The following is a 17626-nucleotide window of genomic DNA, read 5'->3' as shown; positions in this document are numbered from 1 at the left end:
GCCGGAGCTCTTTAAGCCCTGCTAATATTCTTATTTCAACACAATGCTAATTACATACATATTAATTACATACTCTCCTCTTCTGGGTCTTACTTTGCTTTGAATATGACAAGTGGACCATTAATCATTTTATCTGTCAAAGATTATGTGATGTGTTCTTACTTTTTACAGTGTGTGTGTGTGTGTGTGTGAGAATATGTATGATTTGAACCACTGCAAACCAAATCCACCTCTGGGTAGATAAAGTCCCCTGACCTAACCAAACCTAAAACTCTTTGTCTGTAAATCTGTTCTACTAAGAAACTCCTCAAACGTTACAGGTTTAGCTTCACTTTGTTCAAGTTACTGTTAAAAAAGATGAGACTCATTTAGCTGTCCAGCTATTAATTGATTAATCCAAAGTCAACCACAAGCACTGTATTGATGTCAAGTCAAGCAGAAAGGCCTGAAATCAGCTTAAGGAAGTGATCAGGTGTGCAGACTGGATGGACTTGGACAGTTTAACAACATGTCCAAGTCCATCCAGACACAGACAAGTCTGCAGTTTCAGACGGAACTGAAGATTTCTGCATGAACCAGTCTGGACAAAATGTTGAAGTGGCACCTGTCAGAATGATGTTGGGGATGTTGCCATGGCTACTGTAGCCCAGCTGCTGGGAGTCCTGAAGGTTGCAGTGGCCGGTCAAACCCATCATAAGAGCCTGGGAGTAGTTGAGGGTGGAGGTCTGGCTGTACAGGCTGTCAGAGCTGATGGGGGTCTCCATCATGTTGAACTGCTCCAACTGGAAGTCACAGAAAACATTTCTCATTCCAACTGTGTTGGAATTCTTTTTGTGAATACACACACACACGCACGCGCGCACGCACACACACACACACACAGCATGAACCTGTTGTGAGAGAACGCTGGCCTGAATGGATGGCAGCTGCTGGTCATAGAAGTCAGCAAACACACTACCCAGGATGGAGTTATGCTGCAGCAGGGAAACAAGATCTGATCGTTATTCCTGTCCAAACTCCTGAAAACTCCAAGTGATGATGAGGAGAGAGCAGAGGAAACACGGTGGATGGAAAGAGCACAGCAATACGAATGTCACCTCACAACAGGGGTGTCCAAAGTGTGTCCTGGGTGCCATCTGTGGCCCCTGGACTAACTTTGTGTGGCCCATGAAGGCAATTAAAAATGTGTCCCCTCTTTGAAAAATTAGTTGATGTAGATGGAGACTTTTTATTTTTAATCAGGGTAAAATTACAAATTCAAATCTTACAATAGAAAACGTTGACAACAAACACAGCAGGCTTTAATGCACCCAGATCTGCCTTTAATGAATTTATTAAACTTGGTCATATACGTTTCTGTAAAAGTGACCTAAATCCCATTTTTATTACTCAGAATGGACAAAAAAGTAATTATTTACAGTAGAGACATTTTAAAATTCACCCCTTTGAGGTCAACCTGCAAAACGCTTTTCCTGTTTTGGATCTGCAATACTTTACACATCCTGTTACTCGTTTAATATTGCAGAATAGTCTATTGCAGAATAACTAAAAAAAAAGAAAAAACAAATTACAGTGTCTTCTTTTAATTTACTTGAACTTTTTTTTGGTGGCAACTCTTTTTGACTCGACTGTTTTTTGCCTGTGACAAAAAGTTTGGACACCCCTGCCTTACAATAGTGTAAAATACGAGGGGGTACCCAAAAGTTTCCAGAATTACGCTGCTGCACGCGCAGTTTTCATGGTACACGATTCTGCCGCTAGTTATTTGTTCAACCACGCCTTCTCAATCAGTGTTTCGTCTACCCGCAGTGAATTTTTTTGGAAGAGCTGTTTTGTCCAGCCGTCGTTTTTCTTCATGGAGAAGTTCTATGAGCAGCGCGCGGCTGAAGCTTTGCTTCCTGCTCGGGAAAAAAGCATCGGAAACCGTTCAAATGTTGAAGACCGCTTACAAGGATGACGCTATGTGTCAAGCTCAAGTTTACTCGTGGTTCACCCGCTTCAAAAATGTTGAAATGTTAATTGATGATCAACCGCTTTTTTCCGGCTTCACAGCTTCAAGCTGTGACGTTTTGCTTCCTGCTCAGTGGCGGAGCTAGACTTTTAAAGTTGGGGGGGCCAGGACTACCTCTGGGGGGGCAAAATTTTAAATGTGTGTGTGCACATATAAATAATTTTAAAAAATAACCAAACTGAATATTTGGTTAGTTTTTAGGCCCCTCTGTCATTTTACATGTGATAATTAACACCTTTGACTGGCGCACATGGAGACATGATAGACTTTATGCAGAGTTCATCGCAGAGGCAACTAAAATCAATCAAATAAAAGATCCTTTCTGAATATCATCTCATGGACACTGAACTAAATGCATCTTTCTGACCGGGAGCTGACAGCGTGTTGAAGAGTTATGGACACATTGGTTAGGAAACACTGTTGTGACAGGTAATTTGACAGCTAAAAATAGTCCGGGTCGGACCAGAATTATTTGCCTGATGGTGGTTCGGGCTTCTAATGACTTTACATTTAATGAGTTTGCAGCACACAGAGAAAACCTAAAGAGAATGTGATCTACTTATTGTAGTTTAAGTAGAGGAATAGCAGCTGTCTGTTGAGAGAGGAAAGAAATTAAAGTGCAGATCCGTTAGGCAGAAACAAGTGCAGTGCGCTGGGCAATAAATGCGCTTAAATGCTCCACGGTTACGCTCCAATTAATCACACGAGATGACAAACGCCAAATATACAATATATAGTTGCACTGCTTACGGGTGTTTTAAAAACAAAACCAGTAAAAACTTAACCTAGTTAATATGTCAGATTCCCTCCTCGACCTCGTCTTGATAAGAACAGAGAGCAGTTCGCTGGTTTCTGTCCAGACAGTGATCAAGCGCAGCTGACCACTTGGTGCGCAGACAGTTTCAACTTTACGCACAGAGAACATCGTGGAGCTCATTATTAATCAGACTAAGAACAATATCAGTCAGAGAATCACCTCTGATCTGGACGCTTTAACGGACCAGAGGCTTTGGAGCTTCTAGCTCAGCTGATCAGCTTCTGCTGGGATTTTCTCCCGCTGAGGGAAGTGAGTGCGGGATCAGGAAACGATCAGAGTTCTGTCGTCTTCTAATCACGTCATTTCGTGAAATGTTACCTGATTTCAAAAACGTTCTAGCAGAGAAATAATAAATGTTTCGTTTGATGACTACAAATTGGAAATAAAATTATTTTTTTCTTTGACGGACAACGAAAAAAACTGTAGCGCCACCTCTGATCCAAACTACGAACATTGTCGGCCCCTCTTCGTTTTTTTCTCTTTTTGCGGAGGATCAATAAATAACTTATTGGTGTTTTACCATCACCACCAGGTATGAAGGGCTTTAGCCTTTGAGTTGCACCACAGCGCAGCACAACCGAAACATCCAGGAGAAGAATATCAGCTTGTTGTTATGAGTATAAAGGAGGCTGGTATCGCGCCTGATAAAAATCTATTTATTTATGTCACATGGACTTATATAAAGTTTTATAAATTTTTTTTTGATATATTTATTATTGTTTTTCTTCTTTAGACATTAGGTTGGCTTAGAATGATTCCAAATAATGTACAGGAATAACCTGGTGCAATTACATGTCAATCATCTGGGGGGGCCACTAGGGGGGCCAATCAGATGACAGGGGGGGCACTGGCCCCCCCTCTGGCGCCGCCACTGTTCCTGCTCCGGAAAAAAGCGGTTGATCATCAATTAACATTTCACCATTTTTATTATTATTATTATTATTATTATTATTATTATTATTATTATTATTATTATTATTATTATATTTTGATAATTATTATATTTTGAGTGTAATAATTATGTCTCAGAACTATATTAAAAATATATATTTAATATACTTCAAATATATTTTAAATATACTATTAATATATTAGTAATGTATTTAAATTGCACTTCATTTTTATTTTTGATTTCCTGCTATTGATAATAAACTACAATTTTAATTACTCGTGAAAGTCTTTATTCCTACGTACCTATTTTGTAAATGAAATGCGTAACTACACTACAGTACTTACATTGTTTTAGGCTACAATTACATGGGAAGATTAATTACACAAGATGTTCAAGGTAATTCAAATATTGTTTTATTACAGACCTTTTAAAACTGTCTAATTTTAATCAAAACATAAACTTAACATAAATTATATGTTTTGAGGTCAAAAGTGAACACATGAAAATGTAAGTCTGACAATAAAACATGACAGTGAGGATCAACGACAGAACATTCTCGTTCACTGCACCTTACAGAAACCTACAAAAAAGAACAATAGAGCAATTAAACAGAGAAAGCATTTGTATTTAAAGAGAACAGAAAAATGGCGAATGAAAAAATAATACTTACAATTTTAAGACGTTGTGGACTCGCCATGTATGTGACATCATAAGAACTGATGATGATTGGGACCGGATGCCTGGGGTGGAAAAACATTTCTGGGTGTCATCTTTGCCTGTTTATGTTAGAAGTAGAAAAAAACAGTCACAGCAATGCCATAGAATCAGTTGATGTTGGCATTAAGTATGAAGCTGTTTTAAGTGTGGACTTAAGGGGACAAACTACCTTAAAATCTTTCCATCCATGATCTGAACACACTGATTCTTGCAAGGTGGCGAGAGGGGCTGGTGGTGCCCATCTCCAGCAACCACCAGATGAGAGGCAGGGTTCCCCCTGAACAGGTCACCAGTCCATCACAGGGTCTTGAAAGCTAACAATGAATAAAATGTATGAAAGAGAAAAGTTAGATTAACCAGGGGGAAAATTCTATCCAGTTCTTTAAATCAAATCATGTTTATTAAGCACTTGGTGTTAGTAACACACCAGTTTTTGTTGTTGAAAATGTAGCTAGCTCCTCATTGAAAAAACAAACTTGCATCATGAAGACGATGTGGAGGTTCATCCTCAGAGCTGGTTGGTGATCTGGTGGAGTCACAGCTTCTTCTGAGACAGAAAGTCTTTAGGTTTTCTAACACCCGATTTCTCTGGCTTCATCTTTCATCTTCATTTGCTTAGTTAGACTGCAAACATATGTTGAAGATAAAATTATTGATGACCGAGTTAGAACAACCACCTCACAATACCAGTCTCTTTGTCTTACGGAGCTTAATTAAAATCAGGTTAGTTTATGAATTAAAGTATAAGTCGCAACAAGCAGCCTCCATGCAGTTATAACATGAAGCTGAATGATTGCTATTGTCATTATAAAATTGATAAAATAATTATTTATGAAACCAACGTAAGTTATACATCTTTACTGCACTGTTTATAATTAAATGAAGATAATTAAAAAGCAAACTTACCACCAGCTAGCCTTCGTCCCTCCGGGCTCCGTTTGTGACACACATTTTATTTCCATTGGTTGTTGTCCCGTTGTGTTGTCGTCTAACTCGGACGTCACCATCTTGAATTTACCAAAATTAGTAACTATTGTCAAGACCCTCTATACTTTTAAGGCAATATTATGCAAGTAAAAATGGCGACTTTGAACAGCATCTGTTATCTTCCCTGCAGTTTTTTCTTCTCTTTTTGCCGTTTTTTAAATAAATGAAAGTGTGCAATACCTCCACCATCTGGTCTGGAGTATGAACTGGAGCTAATGCCGTTGATTATAAGGTTTTACATCACACATCTGAAAATGGATTGGGTACTTTCTTAAAAATTACATCATGATTATCATTTTTTATCGTGTGCAATATTAATAAATAGTAAAATAATATTAAGGCACTTAAAAATTCATATTCATTCATATTTTGTTCACTTAAAGTATACTTTTATTTAATATATTAAAAGTGTATTTTGGTACAATTATGTTTAAGTGTGTTTAAAGTTCTAATTTCGAAATTGGTACAAGTGTATTTTTAGTATACTTCAGATATACTTACAGGTAGTACACTTAATATTTAGTATACTTAAAGTATACTTTCACAAATCTAAGTATGTTTGAAGTATACTAAAGTATACTTTTTTTCACCTGGGGAAGAGTTGGACAGAAATTATGAGCTGACAAAACAGCAAAAACTAAAAATCATATATTTAACTGGTGAAGTTGAATAAAACGACAGAACAGAAAAAAATCCAAACACAAGCTAACAAAGGTTAACAACAATAAAAAACAGAATTCAGCTCCATATCATAGAGCAGCAAACTAACCCTCGCGGTGCTCGCATTGACTCCACTCCTTTATTCAACATTTTTTATCACTTAATAGAATTCACCAAACTCTCTATTTCCTCTAGATCAGTGTTTCTCAACCTTTTTTGGGCCAGCGCCCCCCTAGGCCTTTATCCAGGTCCCTCACCGCCCCCCACCAAAGAATTTGCAGGCTACTTTGAACTGACCATTATTTTATTATTAATATTACTATCACTATTGTAGATGTTTTGATTTTTATGCTTGTTTCTGTATTTATCATCAAAAATAATTTCCCAGAGAACAAAAAGTAATGGGAATAGAAATTATTTTCACAGGTGTCTACGAAAAATGCAATGAACATTCAAGTTAAAATTGTTAGTCCTAACAGCAGCCAATCAGAGTGGAAAAATATTCTTATTTTCTAGTTGTTAAGTATTGCACAAATTGACCAGATAAAAGATGTACAGCAATGCCAGTTTAAACTTTGAACTATTTGCAAAACGACTGAGCTCTGCAACATTAAACCATGGATAGAACTGTAACTACATTAATCATAACTCTTCTTCTCTTCAGTGTTTGTCAGTTTCTGGTGGTGCAGCTCTGTGCTGCCTTCAGGAGAATGGGACACAGAGTATTATCCATAAAACTTCATCCACATGGCATTTATTGTGCAAACCAGAGCTTTCAGTGGAAAAATAAAAGTTCCAGATCCTTTTAATGCCATACAAATATGAGACAGAAACATGGATTATATCTTTATATAGACCTGTCTATTGATTAATAGTTTTACTGGACAGAAATTACGAAGAACAAATCTGGTTCTCAATCAATTCCTAATGAGTCAAATTCACAGTGTCATAGAGTCATCAGCCTCATGACATTAACACTGAGTTAGAAAGAAGAGTTAGAGTTAGAAAGGGGCTCTTTGACCCTATGTGTGACCGGATAGAAATGAAAATATGTTGCCCAGATCTGCAGTACCAACAGAAACGAGTTGTGAGGGAGGAGAAGGCGTGGGGTGGGGGGTGAGCTGGGCAGCAGCCCCAAGCGCCAAAAACAACCACAGAACCACGATGGAAGGGACGGTGATGTCAACACATAGCGAGCCCTGGGCTCGTCGGCTTACACGCCCTTACTTGAGGTGAGCCTCCGGGTGAGAAGCCTTGATTGGAGACGGGAGAGGTTGGAGACTGATTGGCTGAGGACCCAACCCTGTGGCGGTACTGCTGCAGGGAGGCGGCCTGACACGAGAGGATACATCTGTTATTCAGACAGGAGCACCTTCTCCAGTCATGTGCAGTTCCGTTCCTCTCATACTTCAGCATCTTAAACCAAGTTTTCTCATGTTACAACCACAAACATTAATGTATTTTATTGGGACTTAACATGCTGGATCAACACAAATGATCTTGTAATTACGAAACGGAGGAAAATAATAATACAAAGCTATGGTTTTCTGATGGTATTTACACTACAAATCAGTCTTTGGAAAGTGTGGCATGAACATATTTTTGTTTTGTTCCTTTTACTTTAATACCCATAAAAACCCAGTGAGATTCATTGGCTTCAAAACTCATTTAGAGATGCTACTGTTACATAACATTTTGACAGAAGACAACTTATAATTTTTGATAAATTTCTACTACAGGAAATATATTGGTCACTGTTAAAGAACCAACATTTTATTTGCATTTTTAGGCTTTTAAAAAAAAAAAAAAAGAACAGATGCATTTTTTATAGGATGCTGATCTGTTGAAAATGATTAATTATGCAAAAATTTCTTAGCTAAAGACAAGATAAATATTACTGGCAGTTTTAGTGTTATTCTGTTGTGGAAATCCAATGAAATTATTTCATGAGAATGTGATGAGACCGGGATTTGTCATTATATCTATATTTAAAAAACATTTGTTGGTTCTTCATTATTTTAGACAAATTTATAAAGAGCTGTTGTGTGACCCAAAGAGCCACTTGCGGATCCGGAGCCCCAGCTTGCAGACCTCTGGTCTAAACTGACAGGCTGGACAGAGACAGAGTTAGTCAGAGAAGCAGGAACAACAGAGACCCACAGCTTAGATGGGAGAACCTGTTGTCATGACAACTATGAGTCCTGCAATTCAGAAATCTTGTCTTCATGCAACAATGGCAGAGAAAATGTCATTTTGAAAAGAAGGCCATGAGAAGTCTAGTTTGCAATTTGCTGGAAGTTGTAGGAGACAACAAACATGTTGAAGAGGGTTCTCTTGTCAGAAGAGACCAGTTTTGTTAAAGGGGGCTCTACATGGAAGAATCAATGTAACAAGGTATCAATGAAACCATGGCGGAGGCAGCATTATGCAATGGGGATGATTTCTTCAGCAGGGAAGATAGATTGATTTAAATACCAGAAAGTCCTGGAAGAAAATATGACTAAGACTAAACTCACAGCCAGACCTACAATGGAGTGGGTTTAAATTGAAGCGTGTTCATGAGTCGAAGTCCAGGCCTAACAGACTCCACAACTGATGTTCACAGACATTCTTCATTCAGTTTGATTGAGCTTTAACTATCTTGCAAAGAATGAACAAAAATTTACAAAGCTGTTAAAACACATAAAGGCTGTAAATAAACACCAAGCTGCATACTCTGATGTAGAAATGTGAGTGTGGCTCCTGGAATCATTTCTTTGTGTTCAGCGAGACTAGAAAAGAACAAAAATGTCTATGTCAATTTACCATCTAGATATTTATGTGTGAAAACATATAAAACCATGCTGCTGGCACTTCTCCTTTGTGCATTACTTTGTGTTGGTGTACCACAATAAAATACATAGAGGTTTGTTGCTGCCTTTTTGTAAAACACGGTAATGGAATAAAAAACAAATATTGCAGATCTCTTCACTGTATAACAAAGCTGGCAGGAAGAAACAGGAAGAACAGCAGGAAATGATTTAAAACAAGAAATAAACTGCTAGAAATAAAACCAAGGCACAACAAGGGATCAGACTGACCATCTGCTGTCTTTTGAGCTGCATCATTTTGCCTCTTTTTAGTACTTTTCCAAAAACAAATCAAAAACGTCGATTTTATTGTGTACATTCAGGCCTGCACATAGCCCCATTAAGGAATATAAAGAAAACTCTGAAGGCAAACCTGAACATGCTATCCTGTAATGTTGTCCACAAACATGCACAGAGAGTCAGGAAAACATGAATGACCTATTGACCTGCTACTTTAAAGGTAATAAAGTTGTCAAAGTTGTTAAAAACCAGCTTTATAAACAGATAAACATTTTACTGCATGTTTTAGATTGTCTGGCAGGGTCGCTGCTGTAGATTATCAAAGTCAATATTTCTGAGCCTCAAGTTTTGTTTTCCTTTTTCTTCGTTCATTCCCTGGACGAACTGGATGTAAACCACTTCCTCATGCACCTCCGCACTTCAGCATTCATACAACGGCAAAACTAAAGATGCTAACAGGCAGCTGAATGATTTTGTGGATGAGCATAATACCATGTAGATTTTATTTGAATTTTAAATAACAAGGAGAATAGGTTTGCACCAAGTTACACTTAAAACCACTAAAAACTTAAAACTGTTTTCCTTTACCACGGACACACAGAAACAGAAATCTACCCAGTCATACCATCCGACTTAACTCCTGAAAAAGAACAGGAACCAGCCAAAGTACACATTGGCTGGTTCCTGTTCCTTCTTGGTGATTCGTTGTTTCCACTAACAAAAGTCATACGGGCTGTGCACTGCTCACCGCATTCATGTCGATGGTCATGTTAGTTTGTGCAGATGCCTGGTTGTCTGACGTACGGCAGGAGTTCACAGAAGACGGCAGCTGGACTAGACTCGTCTGCTGGAAAGGAAGCAGTGGAATCACAAAAAAACAGGGGTGGATCTAGAAAAATATTTATGGGGTGGCAAGAGGGGGGCAGGGATTTTTTCAGGGGTGGCATATATATATATATATATATATATACACACACACACACAAAATAGTGTTTTTAATTTGCATTGTTTCAAAATGAGCTTCATGTAGCACCGAGGCTTAAATACAATTTCTTAATGTAGTATAGTTAATTATTTTTACGTCTTTCATTCTCCTGCTAATATGTATTACTGGACTGGACAGCGCCTATTAGTCGCTATGTGATTCATTGTGTCCAGAAAACCATTTTATCCCAATACAGGATAAGGAGAAATCTGACACGAATATATTTGTAGCGCCATCATTTGTTATTGGATATATCTATTAAATACGACTTAAAATAAAGATTAGAAAACTGATGTTTGATAAATTCTCCATGGTACAAATCTATAAACAGTTTAGTTTGTTAGTTTTGTCAAGATGCAAGAAGGGGTGAATTTCCCTGATATTGGTCAATTGTTTTATTTTAAATATGCTGTAGGAGCCGTAGTTTGATGACTGTTATAAATATCACCACATTTTACGAACAGAGGGGATTAGCTCAGTTTTTGTCGCTTGTTTTTAGGAAATGCAGCGACTGCAGTGCGCCACAATAAAGGTACAATAAAGCTGATAAACAGGTGAAGAACAAAACAAAACAGAACCACTTCTGATTGTTTGCCAAGCCAAACATCCAATAAAAGTTCCACCAAGCCACTAAAGGCACTGGGGTCATGTTTCTCGACACGGGCAAAACAAGGTTCAATGTCCAAACTTATTGATTGTTCTTGGTGATTTATTTTCCTCTTTCACCAAACAATTACAGAGATCAAACTTTCATTTGTTCTCGTGCTACCACTCTTAAAAACCATCGGCCTCAAACCCAAATGCCTGCTGGTCCTTCACCAGGCCCCTGCACTTATAGAAAGTGGACTGACCCACATTACTTCCTGTCTAAATTTAGAAAATAAAGCAAAAATAATAAAACAAAAAGTAAATAAAATCAACAATTATCAGCCTACAAATAAACTCTGTAAATAATACAAAAAATGGAAATTTAGGAATAAAGTAACAAAATTCAAATGGATAAAGAAATAAAGAAAAAATAGCTCCAACAACTTCTATTCCCCCTTTTCTTACTCTGTATGTCGATATTACACACAACCCGTTGCCATAGCAACCGACAAAACAGCTCAACGAGCAGATAGGGCAGAGATTACCGATCAGGGAATCAACACCAAAAAGCAAACATTTCCCACACAAAAAAGTAGCAAAAACACCAAAACAGAACATCCAGTCTGTTACATTATTTAATGTCTATATTGTGATTATTAATAAGTTTTCGCCTGAGCACAGCGGTGGTTGATTAGCTGATTTAAACAGCTGCTCTACTGATGACTTGGTGGGCGGGTTGTTTAGTGCCAACGGAACCAAAACACACCGAACTGCGCAGCACATGCTAAGGTTATCAAAGTCAATAGCAGGCTAGCAACAGTTAGGCTGGAATAACTGACCCACTGCTCACTTGTTCAATCTTTTCTTTAAATTAAAACGTTTTCCTCACCTGTGAAATCTGAAGCCCTTATTACTATTATCTACGGTTGAATTAACTGCTAAACATTGCGTCCGTTGTTCTGATTCTTTGCGTGATTGGATTAGTTTCCTGAACACCGATATTCCTGACTCAATGGACAGCAATGGCGCATGTGTGACTTACGATAAATCACATAATGTCCAGTCCAGTAAAATATAACAAATTGCAAAATCATCCATATCCATCAATGCTGCAGGCGTTCTGTCCTTCTCTCGCACTTCCCACTACTTAGCAGTGGGTGTAAGGTTACATTGTGTTGCATTCAATGTTGTCGGAAAAAAGAGTTTTATGAGCTTAATGTCCAATATGCCATAACTATTTATTGAATTCATTGTCGCTAGCTGGGGTGGCAACAGGGGTGGCAAGGTTCTCGTTTCGGGTGGCAACTGCCACCCCATGCCACCCCAGTAGATCCGCCCCTGACAATAAATAAGTTTGTCTCATAACACAACTACAGAGAGAAGTTGTGTTATGAGACAAATTCCAAAGATAGCAAATTCTTTGGAATTTGCTATCACTTAGCAAATTCCAAAGAGGATTTCTTTCCACTACGCAAACATCTAAATATATAAGATTCAAAAATGCACTCCTGATCAAAATTATAAGACTGAGGAGAAAATGACTCTTATTAACCAGTTAGTAGAGTATTATCAGAGTTTTATAATGAAAACAAAACATAAGCAAGAGACAAAACAAACAGAGAAGACAAATTAGAAATTGCACTTGAACTCAAGGATGCACTTCAGCAGATGATCAAAGGTTTAGGAGTTTAGGAGTCCAAACCTGGGCATAAATCTTGCTTTCATATAATTTTCTGTCATGTTCCTCTGAGGCCAAAAGCAAAAAGCCTTCCTATCTTTGATGTTTGTAGGACTGCTGGGCTGCACAAACAAAACCTCTTACCACACTCCATCACTGGTAAAGTTGGACATTTTAAGACAGTCATTTCAAAGAACCTGTGTGCTATAGGAGGAAAAAGCCAAGTCATATTCCATCTGCTCGGAGCCAGACATGGCTCAGAGCAAGATATCTGTGGTCTTAAACCTTTGATCAAAGAGTATTCAACAACAACAAAAAAGGAGCGTTTTCAATAGCATTTTTTGTTGTTTACTCTTGTTTCTTCTTTTGGCAATTTAAAGCATTTGGTTATGGTGCAGTAATGCTAATACTTCTTTTCTGCTCTCAGAATGTTAATCGGGAGTGTAATGTGGGATCAGGTTAACTGTTGAACATTTTGCATAACAGCTGACTTTGGACAGAAACTCACTTGTTGGTTCTGGTGTGTCTGGGTCATTGACTGCTGATTGATGAAAGAATACTGGGACAACTGTTGTTCAAGATTCATAGCACTGATGGCCACCTGGGGAGAACACACACACAGACACAAAAAAAAAACATAATGAGAGGTGACATTAATGGACCCTTGAAATATTAAAACGCTAACAAAAATGCAATTTCTGGAGGCATCCGGGATTGAATCCCTACCCTCAGGACGTCTGATGTTTGTCTTTGCCCCTTTTCTTTCTGTATCTATTTTGAAAAAATACTGCGAATGAAGTTCACTAGCACTACAGATCCTTTGAAAAGGCCTATAGTGTGAGTCTACTGGGTAGCAAATCTGGATTTACTTTTAACTAATTAGCCATTTTTAACTCTTTAACATGACAATGTTGTTAGTGAAATAGACACTGCTGCAGATTCAGGTGTGTGTCTGAGTCATGTAACCTATGCTGGGCTGGGCTAAGATATCACAAGATATTTTACCGGAGAGCAACTGAAACAAAAGTCAGGACATTTTACCTTTTTGAAAACCCAGAGTTAAATTCATGAAGCATCAGATGATATTTTCTGTAAGTTTTGTTTAAGCTTTAACTGGAACAGCACTGAAATGTTACAAACCCATTTATCAACAAGGTATAAACTGCTATAAAACTGAGAGGAAACATGCAAACTGCTTCACGTAACAAGATTGCCATTTGGAGAATGAGATGCTGGCTTGCCATCTCAGTACCTCCAAAATACGTGAGGCATCATCTGCGACGTCTTCGCACAACATTTCCAATATCTTGAGCTACTTTTACGTAACAATTAAAGGATGGAATTAATAAACACAATGGTTTTTTTTCTCACACTTGATAAGTTGATGATGGCCTCAGTAAACAGAAGGATGTTGTTTTTAAACCAAAACTGCAACTTCAAGGAGACATCACTATGCAAATAGAATTTAAAACTATGAAATACCAAGCTGAAAAGTATTTTACTTATCATTAAACTTGATTTAAACAGCTGAGGTAAATCGTTCTCCTGTCCATGTCCAATTGAAAGCTCCCAATGACATGAACTGCAAAAAGCTTTATTCACGTCACCACTGACAGGTTTAACCTGCACATTCTTTTGCAGATTTAGTCTCTTTTTCTTTTCTGATTTCTCCATGCTTGTTAAATAAAGTAAATTAAGAATTTCTCTATCCCAGTTCCTTGTTGGAGCAGAGAATACCTGGGATAGAGGAAGTGGTGGAGACGTTTGGGAGAGTTGCAGGCTCTGCTGCTGGTGTGAGTCTCCTGCATTCAGAATGAGAGGAACCATGTTCTCCTGGCCAGGCTCCATTTCCATGGTTACTGTTGGCTGTGAGGTGTTCCCTCCTACCCAGTACAAAAAAACAGCACAGGGGAAGTCTTCTTAAAAGCACATGAAACTGGCACTAACAGAAGTTTGAAATGAAAAGCCCTATGGAGATGTGTTTGAGCTCATCAGGAATTAGAACTCAACAAAAGTTTTGACTGAGCCCATGGCTCCATATGAGGAATACCTGGAGTCTGAGTGCTGCCGGCAGAGCCGAACGAGGCGGCTGCTGTGTCATCTGAGTCCAGCGGGGTGGGCAGAGGGGGAGGAAACTGGATGTTGGTCAGGTCGGGAAGAGAGCCGCCACTGTTGTGGGCCACTGGTTTCAGAGACGTGGCCATCTGCTGCTCTGGGGTCGGGAATATGCTGCAGGAAACAGATCAATGCTGTGAATCCAAGAGCGCTGGGCTGGAAATCACAAACACTCATCAGTTTATGCAAATCACTCAGTGTAACTTCATTTCCAAGAACAACTTGGACTGCACACGTCTTTTGGCTCCTTGGCTTTCTGGCTGTTAAGCTGATAAAATGTGTTTTAATTGAAGTCAGATGGTTTTAAGTCAAATAGAAATGTATTTTAAATATATTTGTTTACCATGTGTGTGTAAAGTAGGGCTGTTAACGTTAATGCGTTTTTAACACATGCAGTTTATCTGAGTTAACTTAAAACCTTCCTATTTCCTTTTGCTGTGAAAAATATTACCTTTTGTTCGTTTATGTCCTAGTGACGGCACCAAAGCTATAATTTTAATGGTCTCTATCTATGTAAGTCTATCGTTTCCAGGACTCGAATGTATAGACCGTTCACACACTGAGATTGGCTGGTTTACACATGGTCCAACACACAGAACTTCTGCAACAATCTCCCATTTCTTTTTATAGAAGCAGTAAAATACTCACTGGATGCCAGGAACTTGACAGGGTTCAGACTGCGACACATTCTGAAGGGACAGAAAATGACAGCAAAGGCAGTGAGTGGATCCCACAAAGATCTGAAGAATCCTCACATCCAGTTTTACCTTTTTGCAGTCCCAGCTCTGCTTCTGTCCGTCTTCATCAACCTCTTGCTTAAGGACTCCAGACCCTGGCACAGTGAGAAGGAGAACTGGACCGATGGAGACAAAAAACAGTCCTTTCAGTCTCTGTGCTGCACAGACATCAATTCTATTTCATCTCATAATAAACTAGAGCACATCAACTCATGCTAATTGTGATGCACTGATATTTAGATAAAAAAGAAAATAGATCACTGACATAAAATAAAAGTAAAAAAAAGTACAGCTGAAGCAGAATGTGTGATAAAATCACAAAAGATGAATACAGTTTCATCCCAAGATTTTAAAAGAAAAAAAACTCAAAACATTATCAAGAACATTCATCAACCAGCACATGTTCCCACCAATCAATTTTCCTTCTACGCCTTCAAAGCAACATCCAGACCCTTTCATCAAGCACTGGAGGGCACTCGACTGAGCCATCAAGAGAAAGTAGCAACACAGCACACAGAGAAACAAGATCATAACACAACAGCCGTCCATTTCAGATCATACGCACATGCCTCATTAGGAGCGCAAACTAATTGATTAAAAGCAGAGCTAGCAAGCAACTTGCTCTACATACAGCGACTTAAACCAGTTTAGGACACCAAAACGTTCCTTGATCCATGGTAACTCGAAAGAGAAGTATGATTAGCGTCACCCTGTCCTGTACCTCGTTTTGGCTGAAGTTCCTGAGAGCCTCCAGTGAAGGAGGTGTGTTGTGCAGGAGTCAGAGTGCTCTGATGCAGGGCTGAGTCTGAATTTGTCCTGCAGAAAACAATGCATACAGTGAAATGTAGGAAATAATCTAGTTAAGAAGCAAGTCAGCATGTGAATATGTTATCCATAATATTGTGCATGTTTACTCTTTGAAAGAACAAAATTTAGTTCTCAAATGTAAAAGCCATTCTGCATGAGGAAAAGTGGATCAGAGAAAATAGAAATAAGAACCTTCTCCCCCAACCTACCGTGTCTGCAAGCTGATATTTGACTGAAACATGCTTCAGCAGGCTTCATGCATAACTTTGTGTGCTACTGAAAAACACAGGAAGAGTTTGAAATATTTGTGATTAAGCCTCAAAACGCAGATTTATGTAGTAGTTTGGAGTAAGTAACTGCGTTTCCGTTACAAATGTGTGCAAAAGTATGTTAATATTCTGCTGTTGCAAAAAAAAAAAAAAAAAACCCACATTGGATGTATTTCTGTTAAATAAGAAAAATCACATGTGAATAAGATTGTTCACACATTAGATCATTAAGAAACATGCCGCGCCATCATCCTTGAACTACTTCCTGTCATCGTCTTTTTTGTGGTTTGCACCACAGTCAACATCCACTTGTTCATCATGTGACTTTTGTGGTGCCAAATTTTTTAAAAGGTTTCATTGGCTCTAGTGGCCTTTAGTAGAAAGTAGTTTAACAGGAAAGAGAGTAATGAGACTACCGCCACAAAGACTAAGGCCAGCATATGTGGGTCGTGCTTTGCCACTGCGCCACCACAGCACCCTATGATGCCAAATTTGAATTTAAAAACAAGTTTTTCAAACTCCATTAAGCAAATTTATTTTCAATATATCAAATGGTGTAATTGACATATTGTAGTCAATGGAAAGGCAGCTAGTGAGAAAATGATCACCAAAGATATTTGGTATAGTATAGCTCTATATGACAGAGGTGTGATATACACATGTATATAAGGGTGGACCAATAAATTAGCCCCAATTTCCTTAATTCGGGGAGATCAGTGATTGACCAATACTTACATGAGAAACTGATATCATCCACTGAGCTTATTTACCTCCACAAAGATTAGAAAACCAACCACTGTCCCCTTTTCAATACCCATGACAGAAGGCTAACTGACAGAACGTCCACCAGGACACGTCTATGCAAGTGTACTTAACTCCAGTCATCCCACTCTTGTCAATTTAGCAATTTTCTTTTTGCTATATTTAGCAGGTTTTCAGAAAAAAAAATCTGTGTAGTAAAAAATCAAAATCAGCAGGTTAGGCTTGTTAAAGATCGGCCTGAAAAACTGCAATTGGTGCACCTCTTAAATATGTACTTATTTATGCTGGTCATTTCAAATTCAGCAATATTATTTTAATATTGTCTGTTTGAATCAGAGGGAGTTTTTTTGTTTGTTTGTTTTAATATGGCTTTCTGTCCAGGGTGGCACAGTTTAGTGAGTGCCACAAGATTGAAAAGTTATTTGACATCAAAACTGGCCTGAAATGGCTGACCCTTAAGTAGGTATTTGATTTCCAGCTTAGAAACTGGAGCTAGGTTAGAGTTTTTGTGT

At 38.4% G+C, this 17626-nt stretch overlaps 1 protein-coding gene and 1 long non-coding RNA gene across 8 annotated transcripts in view; both read right to left on the bottom strand.

Annotated features, from left to right (window-relative positions):
- The window catches only part of crtc1a (CREB regulated transcription coactivator 1a), a 68702-nt gene that overhangs the window by 21325 nt on the left and 29751 nt on the right, over positions 1-17626 (bottom strand). For 4 of the 7 annotated variants that reach the window (XR_014084267.1, XR_014084266.1, XM_081598343.1 and 1 more), the window contains exons 5-14: positions 15998-16092; positions 15307-15392; positions 15188-15228; positions 14475-14653; positions 14162-14307; positions 12933-13025; positions 9922-10020; positions 7312-7416; positions 891-974; positions 605-782 (exon numbers count right to left, since the gene is read on the bottom strand). Coding sequence is in view for 5 of the 7 variants with exons in the window: in XM_081598343.1 (XP_081454469.1) it covers positions 605-782; positions 891-974; positions 7312-7416; positions 9922-10020; positions 12933-13025; positions 14162-14307; positions 14475-14653; positions 15188-15228; positions 15307-15392; positions 15998-16092 (1106 nt within the window). In the remaining 2 variants the exon portion in view is untranslated. The remainder of the gene's footprint in view (positions 1-604; positions 783-890; positions 975-7311; positions 7417-9921; positions 10021-12932; positions 13026-14161; positions 14308-14474; positions 14654-15187; positions 15229-15306; positions 15393-15997; positions 16093-17626) is intronic. The other 3 variants (XM_008433444.3, XM_081598345.1, XM_081598344.1) reach the window with 3 other exon arrangements.
- LOC145547997 (uncharacterized) lies at positions 981-6003 on the bottom strand. Its single transcript, XR_014084276.1, has 4 exons — positions 4865-6003; positions 4607-4751; positions 4391-4496; positions 981-4300 (listed from the first exon to the last, which is right to left on the bottom strand). It is a non-coding gene; the product is annotated as an uncharacterized LOC145547997 (long non-coding RNA).

Source organism: Poecilia reticulata, chromosome 17, assembly GCF_904066995.2.
Source record: "Poecilia reticulata chromosome 17, P_reticulata-male-v2, whole genome shotgun sequence".
In the NCBI taxonomy this organism is placed as follows: domain Eukaryota; kingdom Metazoa; phylum Chordata; class Actinopteri; order Cyprinodontiformes; family Poeciliidae; genus Poecilia; species Poecilia reticulata.
Note: the sequence above shows the minus strand (reverse complement) of the source record. Positions and strands in the feature narration are given on the sequence as shown.